This window comes from Chelonia mydas, chromosome 1, assembly GCF_015237465.2.
Source record: "Chelonia mydas isolate rCheMyd1 chromosome 1, rCheMyd1.pri.v2, whole genome shotgun sequence".
NCBI classification, from domain to species: domain Eukaryota; kingdom Metazoa; phylum Chordata; order Testudines; family Cheloniidae; genus Chelonia; species Chelonia mydas.
The window spans coordinates 129,949,790-129,975,600 of record NC_057849.1 but is presented as its reverse complement, the minus strand read 5'-3'; the positions used below and the strand labels follow the sequence as shown (position 1 = coordinate 129,975,600).

Here is a 25,811-nt window from a genome sequence, read left to right as displayed (position 1 = left end):
TGGTTTAATCAACTCGCTGCAAAATACCAGCTGGACAAGAAGGAAAAGAATAATTTCACAGCTCCCACGCTACCTATTAAATTAATTGCTGAGACAGTCTTTTCCACAAGACTCCTGTTGAGTAGGAGTATACGCTTCTGATCTCAGGCCTTTCCCAGAGAGCAGTTTCTGTGCATTGCCCAAAGCGCCCTACAAAACGCCACCCTAATGGAGTTCACCCGCTGAAATGCTATGGCCTGTGTTATACACGTCAGACTAAATGATCATAATGGTCCCTTTTGACCTTTAAAAGCTAGGAAGCTGGAATCAAAAAGCCACCACTTTTTAACTACGGTAGCTAGAACATCAATGACATATGAGAGGGTTTCCACAATCAAACCATGTTTTTAAACAAAAAGCACACAACAAGTTCAAAGTACCAAATCATTATCCCTTCTTGGAAACTAGGCATAATAATAATAATAGTAATAATAATAATAATAATAATTCAAAGTCTATTCATGGAAGTGGTGCTAGCCAGTCACCCTGCAGACTTTATTCATGTATCACTGAAAACAAAGGCCCAAAGCTGAGCAGATTCCTGGACCGGAACCAGGGGGCAGCTGTGGTGACCTATCACGGAACATCAATGGCCGCACCACAATCAGAACAAACTTGTGAGGGGCCAACCACAGTGCAGAGAAAGTAAAAACAGAAAACACCTTTGAAAAAATACAGCTGAACAAAAAAAACCCAGACAGTCGAGGTGGGAAAATAGTGCTAAGTGTCTCAACAGAATCCTTCACATTGAAGGAGACTACTGAAATGCCACCACTCTGTTTTTCAGAAAATAAAATAATCAGTCCAATGGTTAGGCAGATGGGGGAACAATCCGCACTAGAAACACACTGTGGGGAGGCCCATTACATGTGCGTTATTTGAACATACATGTGTCACCAAAAGGAAGTTATTTTTCTTCTAATGCCCCTTTTTTCCCCACCAATTAATTAACATGAACTTCTGTGATTTAAAAATGGACACTGTTAGTCTTGACAATCTCCTTTCAAATACATTAGACACAGGTTATAGGTCTCCCCTTAATGATTCCAACACTTCTCTTCCCGCCTTCTCTGAAGACAGTCTACATATGCTAGAATTATAATAAAGAAAACATACTTGCTCTAGATGTTAATTTGTAAACAAAACCAGTGCCTCTACCTAATGTTATAGGACATAGCAGTGTAATAGGATTAAGGGGGACCAGGAACCAACAGCAACCAAGCAAATGAAAAGAAACAACAGCAGTCCCATCGCCCTGTCTACATCAGAGAGATCCAGTGGACACACCCTAACATGGCTCTGAAATACATTCACACCTGGAAACACCTTTGTTTTAAATCAATAATTCTCTAGTTATCAACGAATGCAAGCTACCTTGACTCCAAGTTGAGGTAAAAACTCCATCCACACTAGCCCCATCAGTTGAATGGTGATGTTGGCATACCCAGCCCTAGCACTGCTTGCTATACACCAAGGACTGACCCAGTCCCTGGGAAAGTATAAGTGGCTTCACCCTTTGCCCAACCATTCCCACTAACCTTCTTTCAAACACAGCTCAGCAAGTCTGAAGGATCTGAGCCTAGAACTGTTCACCTGTATCATGCGCTTCTTGTAGCCACCCCCTTATAAGAGGAAATATTCACACTCCAAGATAATACATAAACATCCTACCCTAACCACTTTTTCACAAATTAATTTGGGTGGTTGGGGTGCCAGAGAGTGCCTGCTTACCTATTAAAGTAAGGATTGCTGCATGCAAACCTGTGCATGGCTGTGAAGTGAAAACAATGGGATTGGGAAGAGCGGAGAGTCGAAGGAGAAAATGGGATGGTAGATAATAAACTCTGGTTTTTAAGCTACTCCAGAATCCTGGCTGAAAATGCCAGGAATAAGCATAACTTTTCTTTATCAGTCCACACTACAGATATGTTCCAGTACAGGGGAATAAATGCTTACAGGGCAACAAGGGGGAGAGTAACTGTTGTAATTTATTTTTGCCTGTCGTATGAATGAGCCAAGTGTCAAGAAAACATGGGTTTAATTTAATGCCAATATGACCTTATATCTTGCTCCTACAGATATTTACCTCTCTGTGAATAAAGTTGGTTTATAGGGCAATACTCTACAATACCACGGAGTAACTGTTTGGATGATACCAGCTTAAAATATCATAGCTATGCATATTCTCTACTCCTTTTGTTCCTTCAATCCTCAGGCAAAATATTTTAGTGTGTGTAAAAAAAACAGTTATTAGGAGCTTATTTCTATACAAACCCCTCCCCCGCCACTGAATGCAGTCCTAGATTGAATTTCCATTTTCTAGTTGAAAGAGAGATGGGGGGAAGAGCCCTTAAGAATGACAGCACTTTTAATACCAACCAGAAAACTGAGCTCAACTCTGAAAGCACCACCACTGTTCAAAGGGCTGTGAAAGGGCCAGTGATTTCGGGTGACATTTAATTCCACACACACTATGGAAGGGTTACCACTGGCTTCAAGCACATTTCCTATCAGCAAATGAAAAATAAACAGCACCCCTACTAGAGTTTGTGAATGTAACAGAAGAGATTCTTCTGATTTTTATTGAGTGCCTCATCTTAAAATGTTAGGTGATGCAGACCGTACAGCATATTGTGGAATGTGGGAGGCCCTCTGGACATACACCATCATGCTCCGTCACTGCTATGCCACAATTACAGGATGGCTCTGTAAACAAAGTGACATACAAATAAATAAGACTCTAAATTTCCTCATGAGTATTTACAATTCAGATTATATGTAATTTTGTTCTTTTCAGACTCTAGTCTCTTGCATCATTAGGATTTTGTTTTAGATATATCTTAACAGTCAGGGTGCATGTATGATTTAGAAAAATAAGCTTGATCAACATTTTGAGGATATTTTGCATTTTTACAATTTAAAGAGTCAAACACAAACAATACTTTCAAGGGAGAAAATGTCACCTTCATACATGCCAGCACTACTCGAGGGTTTTGAAGCCAGTCTCAGTTATCTGCAGTTCTGGCCAAAGTCTGGGCAGCTGGATGAATTAAACAGCAGTCCCAGCCTCCTGTCACCAGAAGTCACTTCAGGGCAGGGATGCCTGTGTCAGCTTTTGATTCCTTTTCCCCAGCTTCAGATATTCTGCCCTCCATTGATAGCTCCAAGAGCCAATCAGAGATCAGCAGGGAAAGTGGTCACAGGAACAGGGAAAAGTTTCTCACCCATGCTTACCCCCATTAACCTGAGTGACAGTATGTGGCAACTGTGTGTAAAGAGAGCCAAGGAGAGGATGTCCTTTCTGCTCCTACCCCTGGATCTAGCTCATGGTCAGGAGAGGAAGGGGATGCAGGTTCCTAGGGAACTGAGAAAGGTGGGAAAGGATGGGATGGATACCCAGGTATATACAATGTATATGTTTTGTGCATGGGGATGTGGGATACAGGATGGATACTGAAGGACATGAGACATACACGGTGTAGTTGCACTAAAGTAAGTTCCTAGGCATGTTTTAGAGGTCACACTATTGTTCCCCTCCCCTACAGGGGATAAAGAACACCAGAGTCCAACTAGGAGAATATGATTTATAAACTATAGTTATTTGACAGTTTATTGTTATTATAATAATAATCTCACCACTTTATAATGAAAACAACTACTCAGAGCATTAAAAAACCCACTTCTCTGACACATACTGAACGACAGCCTGTGTCATAAATCCATAACCAGAATGGAATTTAGGGAAATAACATTTAAACATTGCACACACATATTTTATTATATATAGATACACACACACTCCCTTATTTAGTACCAATGGTACTGAGCTATTTTAATCATGTGTGTATACACCAACTACTGTGTACATGTTTACCAAGAGAAATCAAACAGTTCCTGTAAGAAATACGTGCTTTATTTTCTTCTCTAGTTCTCCAAAAAAGGCACCAACACAAGAAGTGATTCACAACAACACTGAATAACTAGCACATAATTAACATTTTTTGTTTCAACAAACCCACTTGATTAAGCAACATGTATCCTCCAGGGTACTTATTCAACCGAGACCAAAAGAACATTGCACTTGTTCAATCATAAATGTTTGTAAACTACTTTCAAACATTACTGTACTATGGAACTGGCTCGACAGTGTCAAATATTTGTAGCTGATTTATCTACTTCTAGCTCGCAACCCTGCTGCATTTCCAAAAGAGAAATCAACAAACAAGGGTAGCATGTTGATGGCCTGCAGATTAGTGCCAGAATTCTGTATCAAAACAGAGTTTTGTTTAGATACCAACAACCTTCTTTTTTATAAACCATTCAGACATTTGATTATTTAAAGACCAGTGGCAGAACAGATCATTCTATGATAGCTAATTGACACTACTAACCCACAGTAGCAAAATGAGAACTACACCATGACCTGAGGACAACTAAAGTTATTTATTAGGATTGTGAATGAAGGCTGTTGAACATCATGGCAAAACTTTTTCACTTGAACCTTGGCTCCATCTAAGTCTCAGCCAAGATTTGGACTTTTAAAATGCACAGTAAAAGTCCTACTGCTTGCTAGGTCCCAAAGTACTTAGACATTAGATATGCTGGGAATTACTTACTGCATAAGGAAAATAAGTGAAGAATGAAAGCATAAGACTTGGATGGAATAGTTTCAGATGTGTGAACTGCTCACAAATGCCAGAGACCAAATGCTTTCTGGCCTGGTCCCACTTTCATCAACAGAACTTATTTTACATTTCAGAAGAATATAATTTTAGAAAAAAGGTTTCTCTATATGAAAATTTTTAAAAAAGTTATTTTCTGCCTTGATTCACTCTAATCCTTACAGAAAGAGTTACCCTTTGACACCACACAACAAACAAGCAAAGGAAAAAATCTGATGCAAATCCAGACTTTAGCCTTCCAATTTCTCTCCCATAGATATTAGGAACAATATAATTATTAAAAGAGACAAATGTGACCCAATATTGCACTTGGTTGCTGAACTGAAAGGCCTCCCATCTTGTGTTCACAGAACATTAGCTGTTTACTTAAAATAAATAGTCATTTTGACACACATAGAAAATAGAGTCTGAGAAACTGACACTCTAGGAAAAGGATACATAGTAAGCAAACAAAAAAACCAGTCAACAATACAAAGATGCTCTTGGTGGGTCAGTGTCTACTAAACTAAAGCAGTGAAATACAATTTGCAGGTAAAGAAAGTATTTTTTTTCTTTCAGTGATCAAGTCCAGGGATTGTGTAGCCATCCCTCCAAAAAAGAGATGAGGATAGGATAAGAGAAAGCAGAAATTGTCTGAAAACTTTGCCTTAGTTTAAAATAAAAAACACCATACCCTGACTATTTTGAACCCTTTGATAGAAAGCATGCAATGAGGATTTATAGATATCTGCATAATTTCAACTTTAATTAAAAAAAAAAAATAGCGTTTCTAGCTCTATGGCTGTGAATGCCCTTCATGTCCCCAACTTTGCCCATGGGCTCAGAGCTTTTGCCCTACAGGAAGCACCAGGGCTCGGGGCTCTGGGATTCAGCCCTTCGCCTCCTGGCTTCAGCGCCGCAAGCAGTGGCGGATTAAAGATTTTGCCGCCCCTAGGCCCTGAAATAATTGCCACCCCTCCCCAGCTCTCCTCCGCTCTGACTCCGCCTCCGCCCTTGAGCGCGCCGCCGGGTCCTGCTTCTCCCCGCTCCCTGCCAGTGCTTGTGCACGAAACAGCTTCGCGAAGGAGTGGGGGGAAGAGGGGAGAATGTGGTGCGCCCAGGAGAGGAGGCGGGGCCGGGGCGGGGATTTGGGGAAGGGGACCAATAGGGGCAGGGAGGGAGAGGGGAATGCAGGGGGGCCAGGGGCGGAGGGCGGGAACCGGCGCTGGGGGAAGCAGCCTCTGGCTGCTTTAATAAATTTGCCGCCTCTGCAAATTTGTCGGCCTAGGCGTTAATACGCCGCTGCCCGCAGGGGGTACCACCGATTGGGGCTTGGTCGCAGTGTCCCGCAGCCCCCTTGAAAGGGCTCTTGGTCCCCTGGGGGCCACAAACCCCCAGTTGAGAACCGCTGATCTAGAGCACAGATGGCTGATGCAATGCACTGTAATGCAGGGGTTCTCAAACTTCATTGCCTCACAACCCCCTTCTGACAAGAAAAATTATGACAAGACTCCAGGATGGGGGACTGAAGCCTGAGCCTTCCCGAGCCTAACCGCCCCACATGGGGGCCAAAACCCAAACACCATTGCCCAGGGTGGGGGGCCAAAGCAGAAGCCCAAGGGTTTCAGCCCGAGGCGGGGGGCCTGTAACCTGAGCCCCTCCACCCAGGGCTGATGCCCTTGGGATTCAGCCCTGAGTGGTGGGGCTCAGACTTTGGCTCCGGCTCCAGACTCCAGCAAGTCTAATGCCAGCCCCAGCAACCCCCATTAAAGTAGGGTTGCAACCCACTTTGGGGTCCCGACCCATAGTTTGAGAACCACTGCTCTAATGAGAAATCTTTTCCAGCAGAGTAGCCAGAGCAGGATCAAGTTGATGGAGACCAATATGATTTATAGCATAGTCCAGACAATTTTTTTTTATTTATTTATCAGGCCTGGTGCTGTACAAATTTTGGTAGAACTCCCTGAACCTGTTATTCATAGAATTGTAAGTTATTGCACAATCTGTTTGGGTGATAGATTCAACAGCTCTGCTAATTTCTTCCATCCCCACAAGAAAGCCCCTTTTAATCTAAAAGTAAAGGCTGTTCATCTTCATTTCCTATCAAAGCTATCACCACAAACGAAAGATCACCGTTTAAGGCAACATTCACATTCAAGCCAATCTAAACTGATGTGTTGCATCACCCAATCACCACAATACTCTCTCTGGCGCTACACCAATGCATTTTTCACTTCTAAAACGCAACCATCCGCAATGCACACGACTAAAGAGCTTGCAATGTATTTTTGACAAGGTTTTTTTTTTTTCTCCCATCAGAAAAGGTTGATTCATCAACTCTGACACTGTTTGCAGGAAAAAATCAATTCTGATAGATTTCCCATTTTGAAACTTGTTTCAATATTTTCCTGAAATTGTCAAAACATCTTTGTCCATTTTAAGGGGCAACATAAAAAGCTGTTTCAAAATGTAAGCTATTGTATAGTACATATGTAAAGGGCTAACACTAAAACATTTCCATTGAACTGAATCAATTTTTTTTTCCAGATTTTTGATTCATGAAATTTTTTCAGATTTTGACTTTTCATCCCGATTCACGATGAAAATATTTTTTTTTAAATCTCAAAAATTCTTGTGGGATGAAAAAAACGTTTCCTGCCCAGCCCCTCACAAAACCAATTTCTCCCAATCACATTCACATGTGCAACTATTGCACCCAACAGTCATTATTGCCACAATGCGAGGGCAAGCCTGCCATCTCCCTTTCCTTCTTCCTGAATTAGAGACTGAAGCTGTGAAATAAGACTGTTTGTAGCACACCAAAGCCCTGGGACCTTCACCCCCTCCATATGATGCCTGCACAGCGTTTCATCTCATGGAGATTCTGTGCCCCTTCGGAAAAAAAAGACAACATATAATGTCTGACACCTTAAAAAGACTCCTGCAGAGAATAAAGTAAAACAGCAAATCATTGCTGCTTCTCTTTAACAGGTTTAGTCTGCCTCTTTCCTTTGAAAAGCAGAGCCAGGCAGCATCCAGCACTCTGGCTGTCCGTCAGGAGCTTACCTTTTCACTATAAGCTTCAGAGTCTTGTGTGATCCTTTCACCAGACAGATCGCCTCTTGTCTGAACCCAGAGAGGCCCACGTCATTGATGCTGACAATTTCGTCTCCAGCCAGTAACTTGTCAACAGCTGCAGCCTTGCTCCCTTCTTCAATCTGAAGAAAAAGCAATTCAAAAAGGCAGAAGAATTGAGAACAAATAACAACTTCATTTTTTTTAAAAGATAAAAAAGAAAAAAACATTCATTGTGTTTTTTGGTACTACATAACAACGGGTAATTAGTAATACATTGAGGTGGTTAAAATGCAAACAAATGATTTGCTTGTTAAAAAATATTCAGAGCTAAAGTAATGACATAGAAATAAGCATTATGATGAGGGAGAGGCAGGACACGTCTACACTACGGGTGCTACAGCAGCTATAGCACAGATACCTCCTACAGCAGTGGAAGGGTTTTTAATCATCAAGGTAAGTAATCCACCTCCCCAAGCAGCGGTAGCGACCTAGGTAAATTGATTTAACTTTGAAGCATAGACTAGGCTGGAGAAAAGAGGGGAAGAAAGGGCTACCTGAGCAAAAGGCTGCAACACTAAAATCTAGGGCCTGAAAAGTTTATTTCACATAGCTACGGCACTCAGGGGCCTGAAAATGTCTCACCTCTGAGCGCTGGAGTTACACTGACCTATCTCCAGTGTAGGTGCATCTAGGTTGAAAGAATTCTTCCATTGACCTAGCTATTGCTGCTCAGGGAGGTGGCTTGCCTACATCAGTGGAAAAACCCCTTCCATTGCCGTAGGAAGCGTCTACACTATGGCATTACCAAAGCATAGCTGTAGCCATGCCACTGTAGTACAGATGTGTTCCTTGGTGTGAAAGCCAAGGGTACCTTTGATCTTGAGTTTGACGGCCTCACCTCTGTTCAATGCTTGGCCAATATAGTTAACCATGCTTGCACAAAAAAGCCTTGGACAAACACTTTAAAATCTAGATTTCCAGATGAGCTAGCTGATACCACCACCACCACCATCACCATTACATTCCACCCAGAAGATGGTTGACATGCTGTGGTAACCAAAATATTGTGAAACTAGTTGTGTCTGGGAAATATGAACGAATTTAATTAATCAGATGTCTAATTTAACTAATTTCTAGGGTTGTAAGAAGGTATTTCCTTTAAGAAAACAAGTATTTTACAATGCTTGATAGAATTACACAGCAGTTGTGGCTGGGAAGAGAGAGGGAGGTGTGAGAACCAGTAAGGAAAGATTGAATGTATCACATGCCCAGGTAAGGTGGCCATTCATGGTATATGTCAATGGGCTATTCCTAGCACCCCTCCTGGACTACAGAAAATGTTACTGGTCAAATTTTACTCGAACTATTCATAATATTCAGATTGACAGGCAGATAAAGTAAGAGGAGTTAGTATTTGACAATTTCCGTCAACACATAAGAGATAAACCTAGTAATAACTATAGATATTGTTAATCTTAAAAAACAAAACCAGAGTTTGATTTGCTGAGTACTGGCAGCTCCCATTAACTTCAATGGTAGTTGTAGGTGCTCAGCTCTTCTGCAAATCAGGCCCTTGGCTTCCTTAACTTCTTCCTTTCTCTTTTATGTACACACACCACCATCCCCCTGGTCACTCACATCCACAATTTACAGATAATTTTTGACTCTTCCCTCTCATCTGCTCACATGCCGTATCCAAATCTTGTCACTTCTTCCTCAACTCCTAGATCTGCCATTTTCTTTCCATTCTCAAAGCTAAATCTTTCATTCAGGTCCTCTTTATATCCCAACTCAAAATCCCACATCATCTCTGGCTCCCCTTTAGTCCATACAAAATGCAATCACTAAAGTCCTAGTTCTTGCATGATCATGTCATTCCCCCCTTTGAATCCATCCCTCCTTTAGTTCACCATCCACTATTACAGCAGATTTAACACTTGTCATCACCTTCAAAGCTCTATATAAAATCCTCCCCCTCCTTGCTTATCCATCTTTGTCATGCTTTGTGTCATGCCTCCCCAACCCAAACAGCTTCTGCTCTTCCTGTGTTCCCCAGCCTCCTTCTTGCACAATCATCCCCAGGCCTTCTTTCATACTGTCCCCTATGCATGGTACGACAGTCCCGAGTCCATCCGCAAGGCCCCTAACCTGGCCACACTCAAGGCACTCTTGAAAACCTGCTTCTGCTGTGCTGCCTACAGAGAATCTAGTTGACTTGTATAAAAATTCCATACTAGCTGTTCCTCATTCCACAATTTGTCTACCAGTTCTTAGATAGTGAGCTCCTCTGCACAGGGCCTGTACTCTCTTGAAATCTCTGGAAAATGCCTAGCACATCACAGGTATTACCATAAACAAATAATGTTTTACATTCTATTGTATGCAAAAGCAGGCCAAGTCATTTACTACATAATTAGTAAAAAAAAAAAAAAAAAAAAAAAAAAAACCAACATATTCCAACTTATCTTCCACAATACAATCAACAAAGAGGGCATATGGATCCAATACAGTTCAGGAGTGGATATTCGAGACTTTGTTTATAAACTGAAGTTTTTTTAAAAAAAAAAGCAATGCTTCAACAATACAGTTGAAAGTAAAATGTTAAAATAAAGCAATAGTTCTTGGAATGATGAGAGTTAACATGAGGATTGTCATGTTGAATGGTCCCTTAGGAGATGTGTTAACTACTTATGCTAAACAACCTGTTCCACCTTGTATTTAGCTGTGACATGGAGTACTTTTTCCAGACCTGAAGAAGAACTCTGTGTAGCTCAAAAGGTTGTCTCTTTCACCAACAGAAGTTGGTCCAACAAAATACCTCACCCCGCCTTGTCTCTTCAAAAAATGTTTAAGTAAATAATGATGCACTGAATATTTTGTATTTGTAGACCTTTCTAAAACAATGGTTATTTTTAAAATTACTTAACAATAGTAAAGTAGATTTCAAATAATATCTTTTTAAAAATGCAGATAATTAAATTCAGGTAAGTTTCCACATCCAGATACAATTAATGCACAATCCATGACCCACAACTGCCAGGGTATTATCCAAATCTCATGGGTTCACTAAAAATTTAAAATCCCACTTCAGTTGTATGGTGGAGTGGAGAGCAAGGGAGTAGAGATGGAAATCACACTTCCAGGCTAGTGAACAAGTTAGGAGATCAAGGAGTCAGGGATGGAAATACATAGTTGCTTATAGGCAGCCACAGAAGAGAGTCACAAGTCAATCAAAGCTAAGAGAGGGGATGAGCACCTGGGGTTGCATGAATCTTGACCCTTCCAAAAAGTACTCTCAAGTCCTTTAAATGCTTCACTGCATTTCTGGATTACCTTTAAATGACATGGATTTTGAAGCCCGAAGCATGGTGGAGCATAGAGCATGCGGAAATGTTAACGAAATGCAGTGGTGAATCACCAGACCATGGGGCTGAGGATGGATGTCAACCCAGGATGAATAAAAATTAAGAGGTATAATCTACTGTGGTTTGAGGAGTTTTAAGCAACATATTTACATGTAAACTACTTGTGGCCCTTAAACTCCTGGCAAGGTACTGGTTCAGCCCTCAGGGCTGGAAAGATTTTGTGCCACTGGGTTATAAGCAATTTGAAAGTCTGAACCTTAAGACCTTGACAGTGTCACTTTTTAAGTCCCGTCTCCTAGGGTTTCAAGGAATTTTCATTGTTCTCAGCAAAGCTATTTGTTTTTTCTTCGAGCTGGAAATACACTGACTGAAGAGAGTATTCAGTTACCCCCTCTGAGTTTTCATTTCAGCAGGGGAACTGCACATTCCACATAGTGTAAGCCTTCCAAAGAGACTCATGGGCACGTCCAAAACAAGATTAATCACAACTGAAAAATGAGACTGAGGTGAAGCATCCCTGACAAATACTGGAAGTGGGTCTCTTCACATGTTGTTTCTAAATTAGTTGCAGATAAAAAGAATAAAACATATACATTCTTATACAGTAACAATCCTTCTAAGCTAAAAGGATTAGTGCATACATTTTCCCTGATGGTTTGAACACAGATCAGTGAATGTGTGTATAAACAACATAATTCCTTTCAATTATGTATTTGCTGGTCCAAGCATGAGTATTTGCTAGGGGGAAAAATACAATCCATTTTAATTAACTAAGAAACTGGTTTTTTTAACCAACAAGTCTCTACGGTAAACCTCCCTAAGATACAGGCTCTACCAGCAACTGAATGCAAGTAAAATAACTAACAAATTCATAGGAGAAGCTATCTGCAAAAAACATTATACCCCTTTTCTCCTACTATTGCCATTCTAATTTCTCTGTTGTCGTGAATTTTGATTTTATTACTTTCATCATATTACCTATATACCAGATGTACTCTCAGCTATATCAGCCTGTTGTTGGAACTACAACCCTACCCACCCAACAGACAAATTTAGAACTCTCTCAGCACTGCCAAATGCCCTTGTGAAAACTATTGTGCAATTTTTTCTCATACCGCAAATACACACACACACATGCAAAAAATGTATTCTCACAAAAAAAGTTTCTCCATACACATCCTGATAAATACAAGGAACATCAGGACAAAAAGGTGACTGGAACCATTTCTGATTTACACACAGTTCTGAACATGGTGTTTCTTTTTGTTTTGCATTCTCACTAGAAGAGAGACAGGAATCTGGCTCAGGTCACTTTGAACATCTGCCCAAAACCTAGCCAGAGAGCAGGTCCTCTCCATTTGTTTCATTCACACATTTAGAGAGTTAAATTGTATATTTTATTTGTACCACCAAAGACCCTACTTTTGTTCATTCCTCTAAAAGAATCTATCAGAGCGAGCAGCATTACTGTCATAGTTGAGCAGCAGCAATAGGCACAGATGAGTTTGTGTTTGTCAGACTTGGAAGAAGATTTCCACAAGGAGGAACAGGGCAAGTGGGGCAAGCAAACCCAGCAGAAAGTTTAGAAATGATGAAATGCTATGTATATAGATCCAAATTTTAAACCCTACACACTTCGCCCCCGCCCCATAAAATGTTATTTATCCTAGAAATTGAGCTTGATATTCGTATTTGAATTTCAAACAAGGTAAATATTGGACAAGAAAGCCTTAAAAAAAAAAAAAGGTCAGTGGGAGGCTATACGATTGGATCTGGCAAGAATAGCCAACAAAAACATGGCAATATTTAATGCCATATCGGTTTACAATCAGCCAACAGCCACGACGCAGTGTGAAACAAGATGAGAACAGGTAGAGATGCAGACTCCTATTATAAAAATCCCTTTCTCAACCCTCAGCCATACACAGGAATTTAATATTCCTCCAAATATTGTGCACTTGCAAGTTTTTCAATGAGACAGAGAAGAGGGTCAGGTAAGGCAACTGGTATCTGTACTTTGCTATAAATTAAGAAAAGACCTAAAACATCAAACCCTCTTAATCTGGATGCAGTTATATCAGTAAAAGGTGCTTTATAGTGGTTTAGCTATTCCTATACTGGTAGGTGCTTTACACCTGCATAACTGTATCCACCCTAAGGGCTGTATTGATATAGCAGTATAGAGTAAAAAACAAAACAAAGAGTCACACCCTAACTGACACAGTAATACCAATACAAATTGTGTGTGCAGTCCAGGCCTAAGAGACAAATGGAAATAGTCAAGAGCAAATTGTCCTGGCAACAGACTTAAAAAAAAAAAATCTTCCAAAAATGCATCTCCCCCAATGTCATCCAAAAAACTTTAATATGGAGAATGGAGTGTGGATGGAGGGTATGAAAACTCTCTCAAAGTTCTCTCATTAAAAATATTGTTTGAACTCTGATATACTGTCTGTTCCTATGGAAAGAGATGCTACAATTAATTTCAGGAAGCATCAGGCAAAGGAACAAACTAAGCATGGGCAACGTGTGTATGTTACAGGATGGTAAGTACTTTGTATTTCTCCTTCTTTGGAGACCTTCATCCCACTCCACACAAAGGAATATTCACAGTAAGATGTACCACATATTCAAAGGATACTCTCAAACTATATCCCAAGTTAGTAACACATAAGGGAAAAGGAAAAAGTTGATCATATAGACATTTAAATTGATGAAGCTTGACAGAGATGCAAGAATCCTAGAATGTGACCCTTAACTACTGTTTTTATCAGCTTTCATTGGTTAACTTTAAATACCCACATTCTTGTAGAAACACCTGTATAAACAAGCAGGATGCAGGATGGTGAAGTGCAGCATCACACACTATCTAGTTTCGTTTAGAACAACATTGTATCAGCGTCTTGTCCTTGGAGAGTCCTTTCTTTGGGGGAGGGGAGAGTGAAACAGAAAAACACAGGGAAAATAGCCCCATTTACCAGGACTCTGTTATCAGCAGTGACCCCATGAATAAAAATATGCTTTATCACCCAAACAAAAAATAGCTTTGTGTTGGCTGGTATGTTGATTATCTGTAAAAATCCATTAGATGCTCATAGTACAGTGACACTAAAAAAAGTCAGCTAATCAAAGAAAAAAACACCAAACAAAATCTCTGGAGATAGGCAAGTGAAATGAAGCAGTGAAACACTGATTGACTCAATGCAATGCAGAATGAGGAGAAAAAATCCTTTATAATTAAAACTTAGTATGAGTTTATTAGGCCTATTATACCATAACAATTCCACATCCTGTTACTGCACACTGATATGCACTGAATACACAGTATGGGTTACATCCAGATTTGGTCGTAAGTAGGTACTTCTACCAGTGAAGTCTACAAGTCAAATGCAGGAGAGACTAGTGGTGGTGTAAATTACAGTAAGTTAGTCAGAAGACGATGTGTTTGTGGTAAATTAGTGTCACTGTTCAAATTCTATTTATGTACCTATATGGCACTGACTTAGTATCCAACTGGCTCGGTCTTCAATATCCTCACAACACCCCTGTAAGGTAAGGAAATACTGTTATCTCCATTTTACAGACAGAGATCTCAGGAAGAGAGACTGAGTGCCCAAGGTCACACAGGAAGTCCGGCAGAGCAGGGAATCAAAGACAGGTCTCTGAAGTACCAGGCTAGCGCCCTAACCACTGGACCATCCTTCCTCTCCAGTTCTTCAGACTGGACATTCATTCCATTGCAATAGGATGGAAAGAGGATTATTTAGTGGAGAGAGGAGAGAAATGTGTAAGACAGGCCTGTGGTTTGAGTACATAAATGGTGCAAGTTGGCCTCACCAGTGTTATCAGCCAGTTGATCACCCAGTGCTGCTCGCAGTACTTGTGGCAATAGTCACAGGCAATTGCAGTGAAGACAGAGTTCCAACTTCTATTTTAATACAATGCCCTGTGTTCAGTCCATCCACCTACTCCACTGAACCTTTCCCTAATATCCTTATAAACTATCTTGAACAAGTTGACCCAGCAGACCTCCTCCTCAAAAGGCACTGGAGGTGGTGGATCCCTGAGACACTCCCGCTCCCTCCCCACCTCCATCCCCACCCCCCGAGAACCACAGGATGGGGATAAAGATCTGTGCAGAACTGCTCTCATAAAATGTCCATCATGATCATGTAGAGAGCAAATCCAAATTCAGATCCAGACACCCCAAATTCTAATTTGGATGGAAATGGGCTTTGGTACCAACCAATGTCTTTACAAATCAATATGGGGAAAAAAATGAAGGAAGAGACCATCTCCTATTCCTGGAGTATGTCATGGGTTCTCCTTTCTCTCAAGTAGTTTGTCATCTTTAAGCATTTGGGCATTAGCTTAACAATTTCTTAGTGTTAAAAATCATATTTTGAAAAGCTTTCATTCTATATGCCTCTTTAACACAGCTCTTTACATATTTACCTAATGTTTATAATTGTGTCTTTCCTGTTATGCTTAAAGGCCTGCCACCATTTATATTATAACATTACATTTTTCTGTGGGACTTTTCACAGCTCTACAGACAGACTCAAGGCTGAAACGCAAACTCAAACCAGTTCCTCAAACCAGAAGCAGAAATTTCAAAAGTCTGGTATAAAACAGTCCAATTTCTGCTCTTTAAGGTTAAAATGTACAACTAATATTTTATTCTAACACAATGAGCAGATCAATGTCGCCGTTATAATATGAGATGACTTTTTACAATGTAACCACCAGTAACTATTTACGTTTGTACCAGACAGCAGTTTGTTTAATGTAGCCCTGTTTGCCTAGATCATTTAAGTAAGAGTATTATGAACACTTTGCAAACTCAGGAGGATAAACTGAAATAATTTAAGATATTTAAATGTGAGATGATCCCTGCCCCAAGGAATTAATGATCTACATCAACAGGCGACATACAAAAATCATGGGAAGGTTTCACATCAAACTGCAGTATTACAAAAATTACTATAGTCAGCATGGGTAGCAGCACCTACAGTGAATGTTGCCTAATACTTTTCATTATGTTCCTCCCACTCCACAGTGCCCCAGAGCCCAGGCTGCAGCCCAAGCTTGAAAATTTACATAGCAATGAAAAAGTCCCACAGACCAAGCCCAAGTCAGCTAGTACGGGACAGCCGCAGGTTTTTCTTTGCTGTATAGACACACCGTTTGCCAAATTTTAACCACTCAGGCTCAAATTTCCCATGCCAGGCTACTGCCTCAGGCTGATTTTCTTTATTAAAATTTAAAACAAGTTTCAGTAAAACAGCACTGCCATTCAGATACATTAGGAAAAATATGTTGTTTTGCTCGCATTAAAAAATTATTACAGCTGTTTCACTATAGCACCTCCAGGGTTTGAAGCATGGACATAAAAATTTACAGAAAAGTGTGGATGTATCTTTTGCCATCATCAAATATCTGCCAAAGTTATAAACCTTGTGAAAAAAATATCAGTTTCCACATGTGCGGAAGAGACTTATTAGAGTTTGGCAGCTAAATTCTCCAAAGATTTCATCTGCGCTGAGCATGTTCCATCCCCTCATAGCCCCCACATGCCAACTGGACTGCCTGTGCATCCACAGAACAACTGAGAATGCTCAATTTCAGGGTTGCAGGAGCATCTAATTGCTCCTCCTGGCTCCTGGGCACCAGAACTGAAAACAGGGAGACTGTCTTGTCTGTGTTCTCAATGCCTCACTGCTGGAGGAGGCTGCAGACTACCTGAAATGTAGAGAGGGTAGGGCTTGAGTGTTGGAGACTTGGCAAAGAAGGTGAAGAGGACTGGGACAGGTCAGAGGAACAGAAGGGAGTCAAGCTTGTTGAGGACCGGGGTGGAAGGACCACACTCCCCCAACCCCAGCCCTACCCCAGAAGCTCGAATTGAAGCTTGAGGTCGCAACTCACAACATTCCTTTGCTGTGAGCAAATAGCTTTGAAACCCACTGACAGGGCTGGCCTTAGGGCAGGGCAATCTGGGCCCTCGCCCAAGGCATCGTAGCCAGGGGGCGCCGTGGTGCAGAGGTCATGGGCTCAGGCTTCCCCTCGCTGCCTGAGGTTGCAGCCCAATGCGGTAGGAACGCTGTTTCCCTGCTCCTGAGCAGAGGCCCCATGCTCACCACCCCACATGGTGTCCCTCCCAGCCGGCTCCTAGTCCCGCCTCTGCACTCCGCATTCTGTGACTGGGAGTTGGCTCTTCCCCTCCCTCACAGACTGTCCCAGCCCTGCCATTCCTCTTTCAATGAGCAGCCTGAACGAAAGCTATGCCACTCAATGGAAAGTGAGTGGGGCATCTCGGCCAGCCAATGGGAGCTGGAAGTTGCCAGCCTCTTCCAGGTTGGGAGGGGAACTAAAACTCCAGGGCAAAGAAGAGACCAATAAGTCTTAGGGGGTCCTGACCCCATGCCCCCAGTTTCCAGGGAATCCCTCCCTGTGCTCCCAGCTTCCAGAGGACCCCCCTGGTGTCCCCAGACCCCTGGGGACCCCTCCATGCCCACATAGGTCCCAGGAGGTCCCTCCCTCTGCCCCACAGGTCCCAACCTCCCAGTTCTCAGGGCCCCCCATTCTCCCAGTTCTCAGGGTGTCCTTCATGTCTTCAAGGTCCTGCTCCTGCATGCCACACTGACCCCACAGTTTCCCATGCTCCCCAGTTGTCAAGGGCTCCTCCTTTTTCTTACTCATCTCAAAGGGAGGTGTTAGTGCAGGGGGTTGCACTTCCACCATCACCACCCACCCTAGCTATTTTCAGTGTGCTGGAGCATTTTAACCTCCCTCTCACCTAATAACCCACCTTCCGTGGGACTGGGGAGGGGCACTTGAATATTGGGGATGCTCAGTATTGGGGTGGGGAGAGATCTGCCCTTCTGGAACCCCCATGTCACCACTCTCTCCTCTCCTCTCTCCCCCAACCCCAGTATCCCTACACAATGTGATTCTATATACACACACACACCCCTTTGGTTCCCTCCCCACTTTCCGGGGCTCTCAGGTCACCATGCACGCCTGCCACCACAGACCTGTGGTGCACTCCTGTCACTGCACCTCCCCTTGGGCTGCCAACCCTCTGGGTCTCTGGCAGAGAAGCTGGATGCCATGCTGAGTGGGAGAGATTGGGAGGTACAGGAGAGGTACAACTCTGCCCCAGAGCCTACTCAACCTTTCAGAGTGCAGCAGACTGCTTGCTACATTATCTTGGCTGTCCTGCTCAACAACCAGATGAGGGTTCCCAGCAGCACTGGCTGGGGGAGTCAAAGTGACTGCTGTGGGGTTTCCTATGATGCCCATGACCATGGCATCCAGATGTGAGTCACTGCAGGGCAAGACCGGTCCTACAGGTGGATGACGTGGTGAGGGTGGTGCTGTGGTTAAGAGACAAGAAGCAGGGTGGGCCTGGTGTGTGAGGTCATGGATAGGAGTTTGGGGCAATGGGGGTGGGGGGCGAGAGGCAGCAGGGACTGGAGCAATGGGCATGGAGTGGGGAGCCTGGGAAGGTAGCTGAGGCGAGGGGCCCCAAAATACAAGTTTGCCCAGGGTGCTATTTTCCCTAAGGCCGGCCCTGCCCACTGACAAAATGTGGATTTCACCTCTTCTAGCGGCTGGTTCACACAGCAGCAGTATGTTGTCATCCTCTATCACCTATTCCATTAGCACAAGTGCAAAGGTCTGTGTGGTAGGTCTAAAGGTTCCAACTCTGCTGATGACTCATGGATTTCTGTATAATGCCACATGATGGAACTTCTGGTTTTTTTCAATTTGCAAGCTTTTCTTTTAACATAAAAAATGAAAATAAAAAAGCAAATTACTGTACTCAAAATGAGGAAATTTATAATTCTGTGTTCAGTACATAAGTACACACTGAACAATGAAGGTAAAAAAATATTCAGTAACTACCTATTCACTCAGCATCATCCATTCTTGCGCACTGACACTCTGCTGCTACTTGGGAAAGAGTCTGAGCATCGGGAAAGGCACTTGAACCATCAGCAAATTTAGGCAGACATTATTGCATTATTTACACTCTTGTCTAAACATAATCTTCACTTCACATTTGGAAAGTTACATTCACAACCACAAGAACTAGAAACTCTTTCTTTAACTGAAAACTTTAAATACTGATTCTGCAGAAGCTGGTAGTATTTGCCCAAGAGAGATTCCTGCTCATCATGAGTTGGTGGATATTTCAAGCCTGTTTTACACGATACCTTTAAATTTTCCTTCCAACTAATCATAGAATCATAGAAGATTAGGGTTGGAAGAGACCTCAGGGGGTCATCTAGTCCAACCCCTGCTCAAAGCAGGACTAACACCAACTAAATCATCCCAGTCAGGGCTGTTCAAATATTCCTGAATAAAAAGGAAGTTATATACTTGTGCCATGCAAGAAATTGCTTCAGGGGACTCTTACAAGACTTTTATCACAAAACACATAATTTAAAATTTATCTACCTTCTTAATAGTTCCACCTGCCAAGTCTGAGGATCATTTCAGACGTGTGATTACTTCTTGTAGCAGTTAATATCAACTAAGCTTTTTACAATGGGGTAGGTCTACATTTATGTTACATTGTGGTATTATGGCTGCTGCTAAGAATAGAGTCGAAAAGAAGGAGGGTTCTAAGATAAAATACAAATTGTTTCAACTCTTTTTCAAGAAACCTGAAAGAAAATAAATTAGATCTAATATAAAATAATCTCAATGATCTCAAGGTTCAAAGTTATACTCAACAGTTATTATACATTTCCACATCACTGGGTTATCGGTCTTCCTGTCCATCCCAAGGAAACACTGTTACATCTTGCCAGCCTGCCCTGGACAGTAACATATATAATACAGACCAACCATCATTGCTAAAATATTGAATAACTAAACGAAATAATTCCAATTATTAAAATCAACTCAAAGCAATCACGGAGTGGGGGGGGGTTGTTGTTCTTTATTACTGAAAAGAAAAAAAGTGTAACTTTTCACTAAACTTGTTCACAAAATGTTTGTAAAGAACTCTGAGATCCTCAGATGGAAAGCATGATAGAAGTGCTAGATAATATTAAAACATTTTATTAAAAACAAAACTCTACCCATTTTAAGCAATCTGAAAGTACACATAGAAAGAAACACTTCCCAGCAGAAGTCATATGGGAAATGAATGAGAAGTTTTGATTACTGAGGGTACTTGTAAGCCTACTACGGGTGTAGGCTATCTTTCTGAAAAGCAACATTTGAAATCATTAGCAGATAATACAGGAAGCCACTGGAAAGCCAAGTCTACACTATAAACTCAAGGTGACCACGTAATTACTGCAGTTTTCATGTCCACACTACCCTTCGTCTGTCAGTGATACGCGTGGTCACCAGGAACACTTCCCCCACTGACTTAAGAGGTGCAGTGTTGGGGGCTGAGAGCCCAGGATCTCAGATCTGCACAGAGCTCCCTGGTAGGAGTTGCCACTCAGTTCCTCATGGTCATCCAGGCTCCCTGTTCCCCACTGGAAGCCCCAAGGCGCAGCAGGAATCCCAGCAGGGAGCCCAGGCAGCAACCCAGCTCTAGCTGGAGCCCCCACCCACCCAACGGTGACAGCCTGATCTCTGAGCCAGGCCCCTGGTTCACAGCATGCAGCCTAACAGCCTTTCTTGTCAATTTCACAGCTCCAGCATGGAGCTCTGAAATTGACAAGAACAAGAGCCAATGCAAGTAAGGCAGTGTCTACATGTATACTGCCTCACCCTAACTACACCAACAAAAGCCCAAAGCTTCTCATGGAGGTGACATTATAATGCAAGTGCCCTACTTCACCAACATCAGCAGGAGCAAGGCTGTAGTACAGACACTGACATAATTAGGTCAACCTAGGCTGCCTTACATGGACCTAACTCGGTAGTATAGACCAGGCCTTAGTAAATCACAAAGGATCCCATTGATGTTAATGGGAATTTTGCCATGGACTTTAATGGAGCCAAGATCTCTCCCCCCAAAGACACCCTCTCTTCTCTTCTATTTTAATGTTAATGTTAAAGGATGTTAATTTTTGTCAACTTGCATCATCTTTGAGCTAGACTGTGCAATCTTTCCTCCCATTGGTAAGTATGTACTCACATGAGTAGTCTCATTGATTTCAGCGAAACTATGCATGTGAGTAAATATTTGCCAGTGGGACTGGTGCTGCACAATCTCATCCTTCATGCTGGTTAAAAAAAAAAATCAATATTATGCATTATGTAGTATCACAGTGGAAAGTTCTCTTTCATTTCTGACTTGGGGCTTCCATTTTGCCAGATTTACACATGATTTCATTTTGCCGAAACATGCCCAACTTGAATAGCAAGGTTTTGTTTTTGTTTTTTAAAAGAAGTGAACTAGAAATAAAAGGTTAACTTCCAAATACTTCTCACAATTTTTTCATGGTGAGAACAATTTCTTACCAGCTCCCAACAACCTAGTAGTAAGATTAATACTTATAATATCTACTGATTGGGGGAGGGAGATGTGAGGTTGGGGAAACCTGAGACGACAGTACAGTGGAAAATAAATCGGGATGCGAAACTTGTTTCTCTGCAGTTGCATAGCACCCACAAACATGTTACAAAATACAAGGGACCCATTTATTAAATTACAAGTTGAGATGGCAACATTATTTGAAATAAATTTTAACTTTCTGAACTTCGACTTTTCAGTTCTACACTATTGTTTTTCAGCTATTTTTATGTATCTCAGCAACAGATTTAAGTGTTTAGCTTTGTTCTTACATTGGTTCTTATTTTTTAAACCAAGTTAAACTAAGCTTTTCTTCTTAATTTTTTCCATTTTATAACATGCTAAAAATTCTAAACAAGCTTTAAAATGGAGAATTAGTTTAGACAATCCTGTAATCTTGTTTGTCAGTAAAACCAGCACTTCCGGTTGACTGGTGTAAATATTGTCAATTATTACTCTATCACAAGACTCAGTTTAACTATTTTCTTACATTGTTTTCTCTCTCTCCCCCTCTCTCTCTTTGTGTATATAGGCATGTATGTATGTCACACACACTCTCTCTCTCTCTCTCATATATGCCTTCATTTAAAAAAACAAGGAAGTTTTCTAATTATGTTTTCTTGTTAAACATGGTTTTTCAATGACAGATTTGTAGATAGAGTCACAGGAACATATTCTACTTTGGAAACACTGCAAGGATCAGTCAGTCTAACCTTGCCCCAGATCCCCTTCACTCTTTTGTTCCTCCACCACTAGATCAGTAGAATACAGGAATCATTTTTACTTTTGCCCTTAAACATTAAAAACAATGCAAGGAAGCTTGCATTCAGTCGTAAATATGGTTAATTAGAGCTACTTTCAGAAACACTGCAAGACATGTTTTTGGGCAGGCCTTTCCAACTGATTCATTTCTGTTTTCTGAAGGACTGGTACAGCTGCAGGCATTAAGGAAGAACGGGGGTGGGAGATGTTAATTGGTTTCTTCTTACAGAAATCTTTAATGTAATCAATGTAGGTCTCAGAAGATGCCCAGATACTATGGTGATGAATGGCAAATGAATGCTAACAAATAAATAGCTTATTTTTATGCAGTAAATTGACAAGATGAAATAACATGTTTAAGAAGTTGGCTGAATGAGGGCCCTGGGCACTATTGAACTACACTGAAAGCAAGAAGGAGGCACTGATGAGCAATGGGGACTGTCTGACACAGTAAAATACTGCAAAGTTGACATATGGAATATACCCAAACTACATGTAATTAATTAGCTAAATCAGCTCTCATTTGGTCATTTAATTATTTGACTCAGCGAGATTACTCACATGAGTAGAGTTCCCCTTGCTTTTAATTATTGCAGGATCAGGGCTGAATTATCACTTAAGACATTTTAAGTATAACTGAAATTTACACAAAGTATACAAAAAGGAGCATCCAAAAAACTCTGTTTAGAGTTAGTGATAAGTTCTTTTAGTATCCCATGTAAATCCCCAAACCCTGAAATAAGATTATTCCATTCCTGTCACTTTAAATAGCCAATTTCCAAGATGATCTTCTGTTTTATTTATAACCCTTAAAAAAACAAACTGTCAACAATATTCATTGTGAAATGTGTTAGCACTCAGAGCGTTTATTTAGCCAGGAAGGTCTGAACTGAGTCTTATTGTGGAATACTAAAACACTACACTACTACAAAATGGCAGAGAATTTTTGCTCTACCTGATTAGGGTAGAGTACACATTTTATTAAGAAACTACGCTACTTTGCCTGGTAAAGAGCAGCTGTAGGCAACAGCACAGCAATTCTCACATACTACATTTACTGAGAGAGTTACCATGATGATGCAGATCAGACATCCACAACCAATGTGCAGAGAAAAGGGGGGGAAAACAAACAAAACAATCTTCATTTACACATCAGTAACTGTAGAACATCCCTGCACTGTGGCTCAGAATTTCGTGCCCATATAACAGCATTTACCCAGAATTTGGGGAAAAAGTCATATACTGTGTGTAGAGTATTTTTTAATGTATACATCTACCATTAATGTGAGTGATAAAAGGGTAAGTCCTTAATCTGTTTCTTTTCCAGCACAAGTGTACAACATGTAAAAGAGGAACCACATGGAGAGAGCCTTCATGCTACAAACTCATGTTCAGCTAGGTTAAACACACTGTACTACACCTAATACAAAGAAATCATTGTTAGTCACCTTTTAAAAAGCTAAAAATATTTCTGGAGAAGTTCACAAGCAATACCACCTTTGTATAGTTACACGTCACCAAGAGGCAGCATTTAACAGTCTGTATTCAATGACGCAAATATAAAAAAGTTGCTTTTTACAAATGTTTCAATATCTCATTAAAAATGAACCACTAAGTCTGCTTTAGTATTTGAGTCAATGGCAGAGCCACTAAGGAACCGATTGTTGGAAGTTCAAATACTTCAACAAACAGGAAATTCTAAAATTGCGCAGCTTGCCCATTGATAGATGCTTAAAAATCTTACACCTTCCATGCATAAAATCTAAAATGGGTATATAATATTCCCAAATAAATTGTTGAATTCATGGTTTTGAAGTCGTATCTATGAACCCAGGAACAGCTGCGCTCCTCTGGAGTGACCCAGATCACAAAACCCAGGCCGAAGCATGAGAGCTGGGGACAAAGTAACCTCTGTAAAGGGGATCCACCTATGGAGCAATCTTCCAGAACGGGCAATGAATTCGAAGTCTACGATCTTAAGTGTTGCACAGTCTTCCTCTTTGAGAAAACCTTTTTCCAGGTTAAGGGCTGACAATCACCATCTGTAAGAATCTATGCATGGAAATCTGATAATGGAGGACTCTTCAGTCTAGCAAACAAAGATATAAAAGGTTGAATGTCTGGAAGCTGAAGTTAGACAAATTTCAGATCCGGGGAGGGATTTAACCATGTGGTTAATTAACCATTGGAAGAGTTTACCAAGGGTGGTGGTAGATTCTCCATCACTGAACATTTTAAAATCACGATTGGATGTTTTTCTACAGAATTTACTCTAGTGCAAAGAAGAGTTAAATCAGAGAAGTCCTAGGGCAGGTGTGGCCAAACTGTGGCTCGTGAGCTACATGTGGCTCTTTTACAGTTAAACTGCAGCTTGCAGAGCCCTCCACATACCCTGCCCCATTCTCCACCGAGCAGACTGGGCGGGGGGAGCTTGAGGCTTCTGCCCTGCAGCGGGGTGGTGGGCCTAGGGGCTTCTGCAGAGGGAGGAGGGGTTCCTAAGGGCTTTAGCCCTGCAGGGATGTGTTGGAGCAGAAGCCCCATGCCCCAGCAGGCACCACCCCGCAGGGGAGCTTGTGCATCTTGCTGCTCTCGAATTTCTGAAGATTACTGTATGCAGCTTGGAGGGTGTGATGCTCTGTATCTCGGGGGAACACGCTACACCCCCATGTTCATCTTTGTAAAATGATTGTGTGGTAGCCAATGCAAAGTTTGTCACGTTGGGTTTCTTCGGCAGGCTCATGATGCACTGAGCATGGTTGTTATAGTGATGTTATAGGTTATCATTTCATGTATATAGTTATGAGGCTGAAAATGTATCCTTGTGGCTTAAAATAAGCCCACACAAAAACTCTCCAAGAGCACACCTCATCAGAACAGGTAAGGGACAAACCCAGCCCAGCCGCACAGGAAGAAAGGATGCTGGCCTAGGCAGCAACAAAAAAATCTGTTAGACTCTCGAGGGAGTCACCTCCCCTTCCTTTGGTCAGTCTGGAACTCTGATGAGTTAATGCTCACCTGACTCTGAAGTTGGCGGGGGAGGGCGCAAAGCCAAGAGGGAAGAAAGGACATGATAAAAGGGGGAGACATTTGCCATGCTTTCTCTCTCTCTTCCACCTCCATCTACAGATACCACACCAAGCGACTGAAGCACTGATCAAAGGGGAGAGCCTGGCTGAAGAGCAACTAGCCAGCCTGTGATGAGAAGCATCTAAGTTGGTAAGGGCACTAAAAGAGTTAAGATCAGCTTAGAAAGCGTTTTGCTTTTATTTCATTTGACTAAATCTGACTTGTTATGCTTTGCTTTATAATCACTTAAAATATGTTTGTTTATTCTACCTCAAGGAGTGCGTTTGGTTTGAAAGATGTCAGACACTCTCCTTGGGATAACAAGCCCGGTACATATCAAATTTCTTTGTTAAA

At 41.6% G+C, this 25,811-nt stretch overlaps 1 protein-coding gene across 5 annotated transcripts in view; it reads right to left on the bottom strand.

The window, feature by feature from the left end:
- The window catches only part of SHROOM2 (shroom family member 2), a 186,989-nt gene that overhangs the window by 102,579 nt on the left and 58,599 nt on the right, over window positions 1-25,811 (bottom strand). For all 5 annotated transcript variants that reach the window (XM_037899962.2, XM_043537794.1, XM_043537795.1 and 2 more), the window contains one exon: window positions 7,767-7,918. In XM_037899962.2, the coding sequence (XP_037755890.1) occupies window positions 7,767-7,918 (152 nt within the window). The remainder of the gene's footprint in view (window positions 1-7,766; window positions 7,919-25,811) is intronic.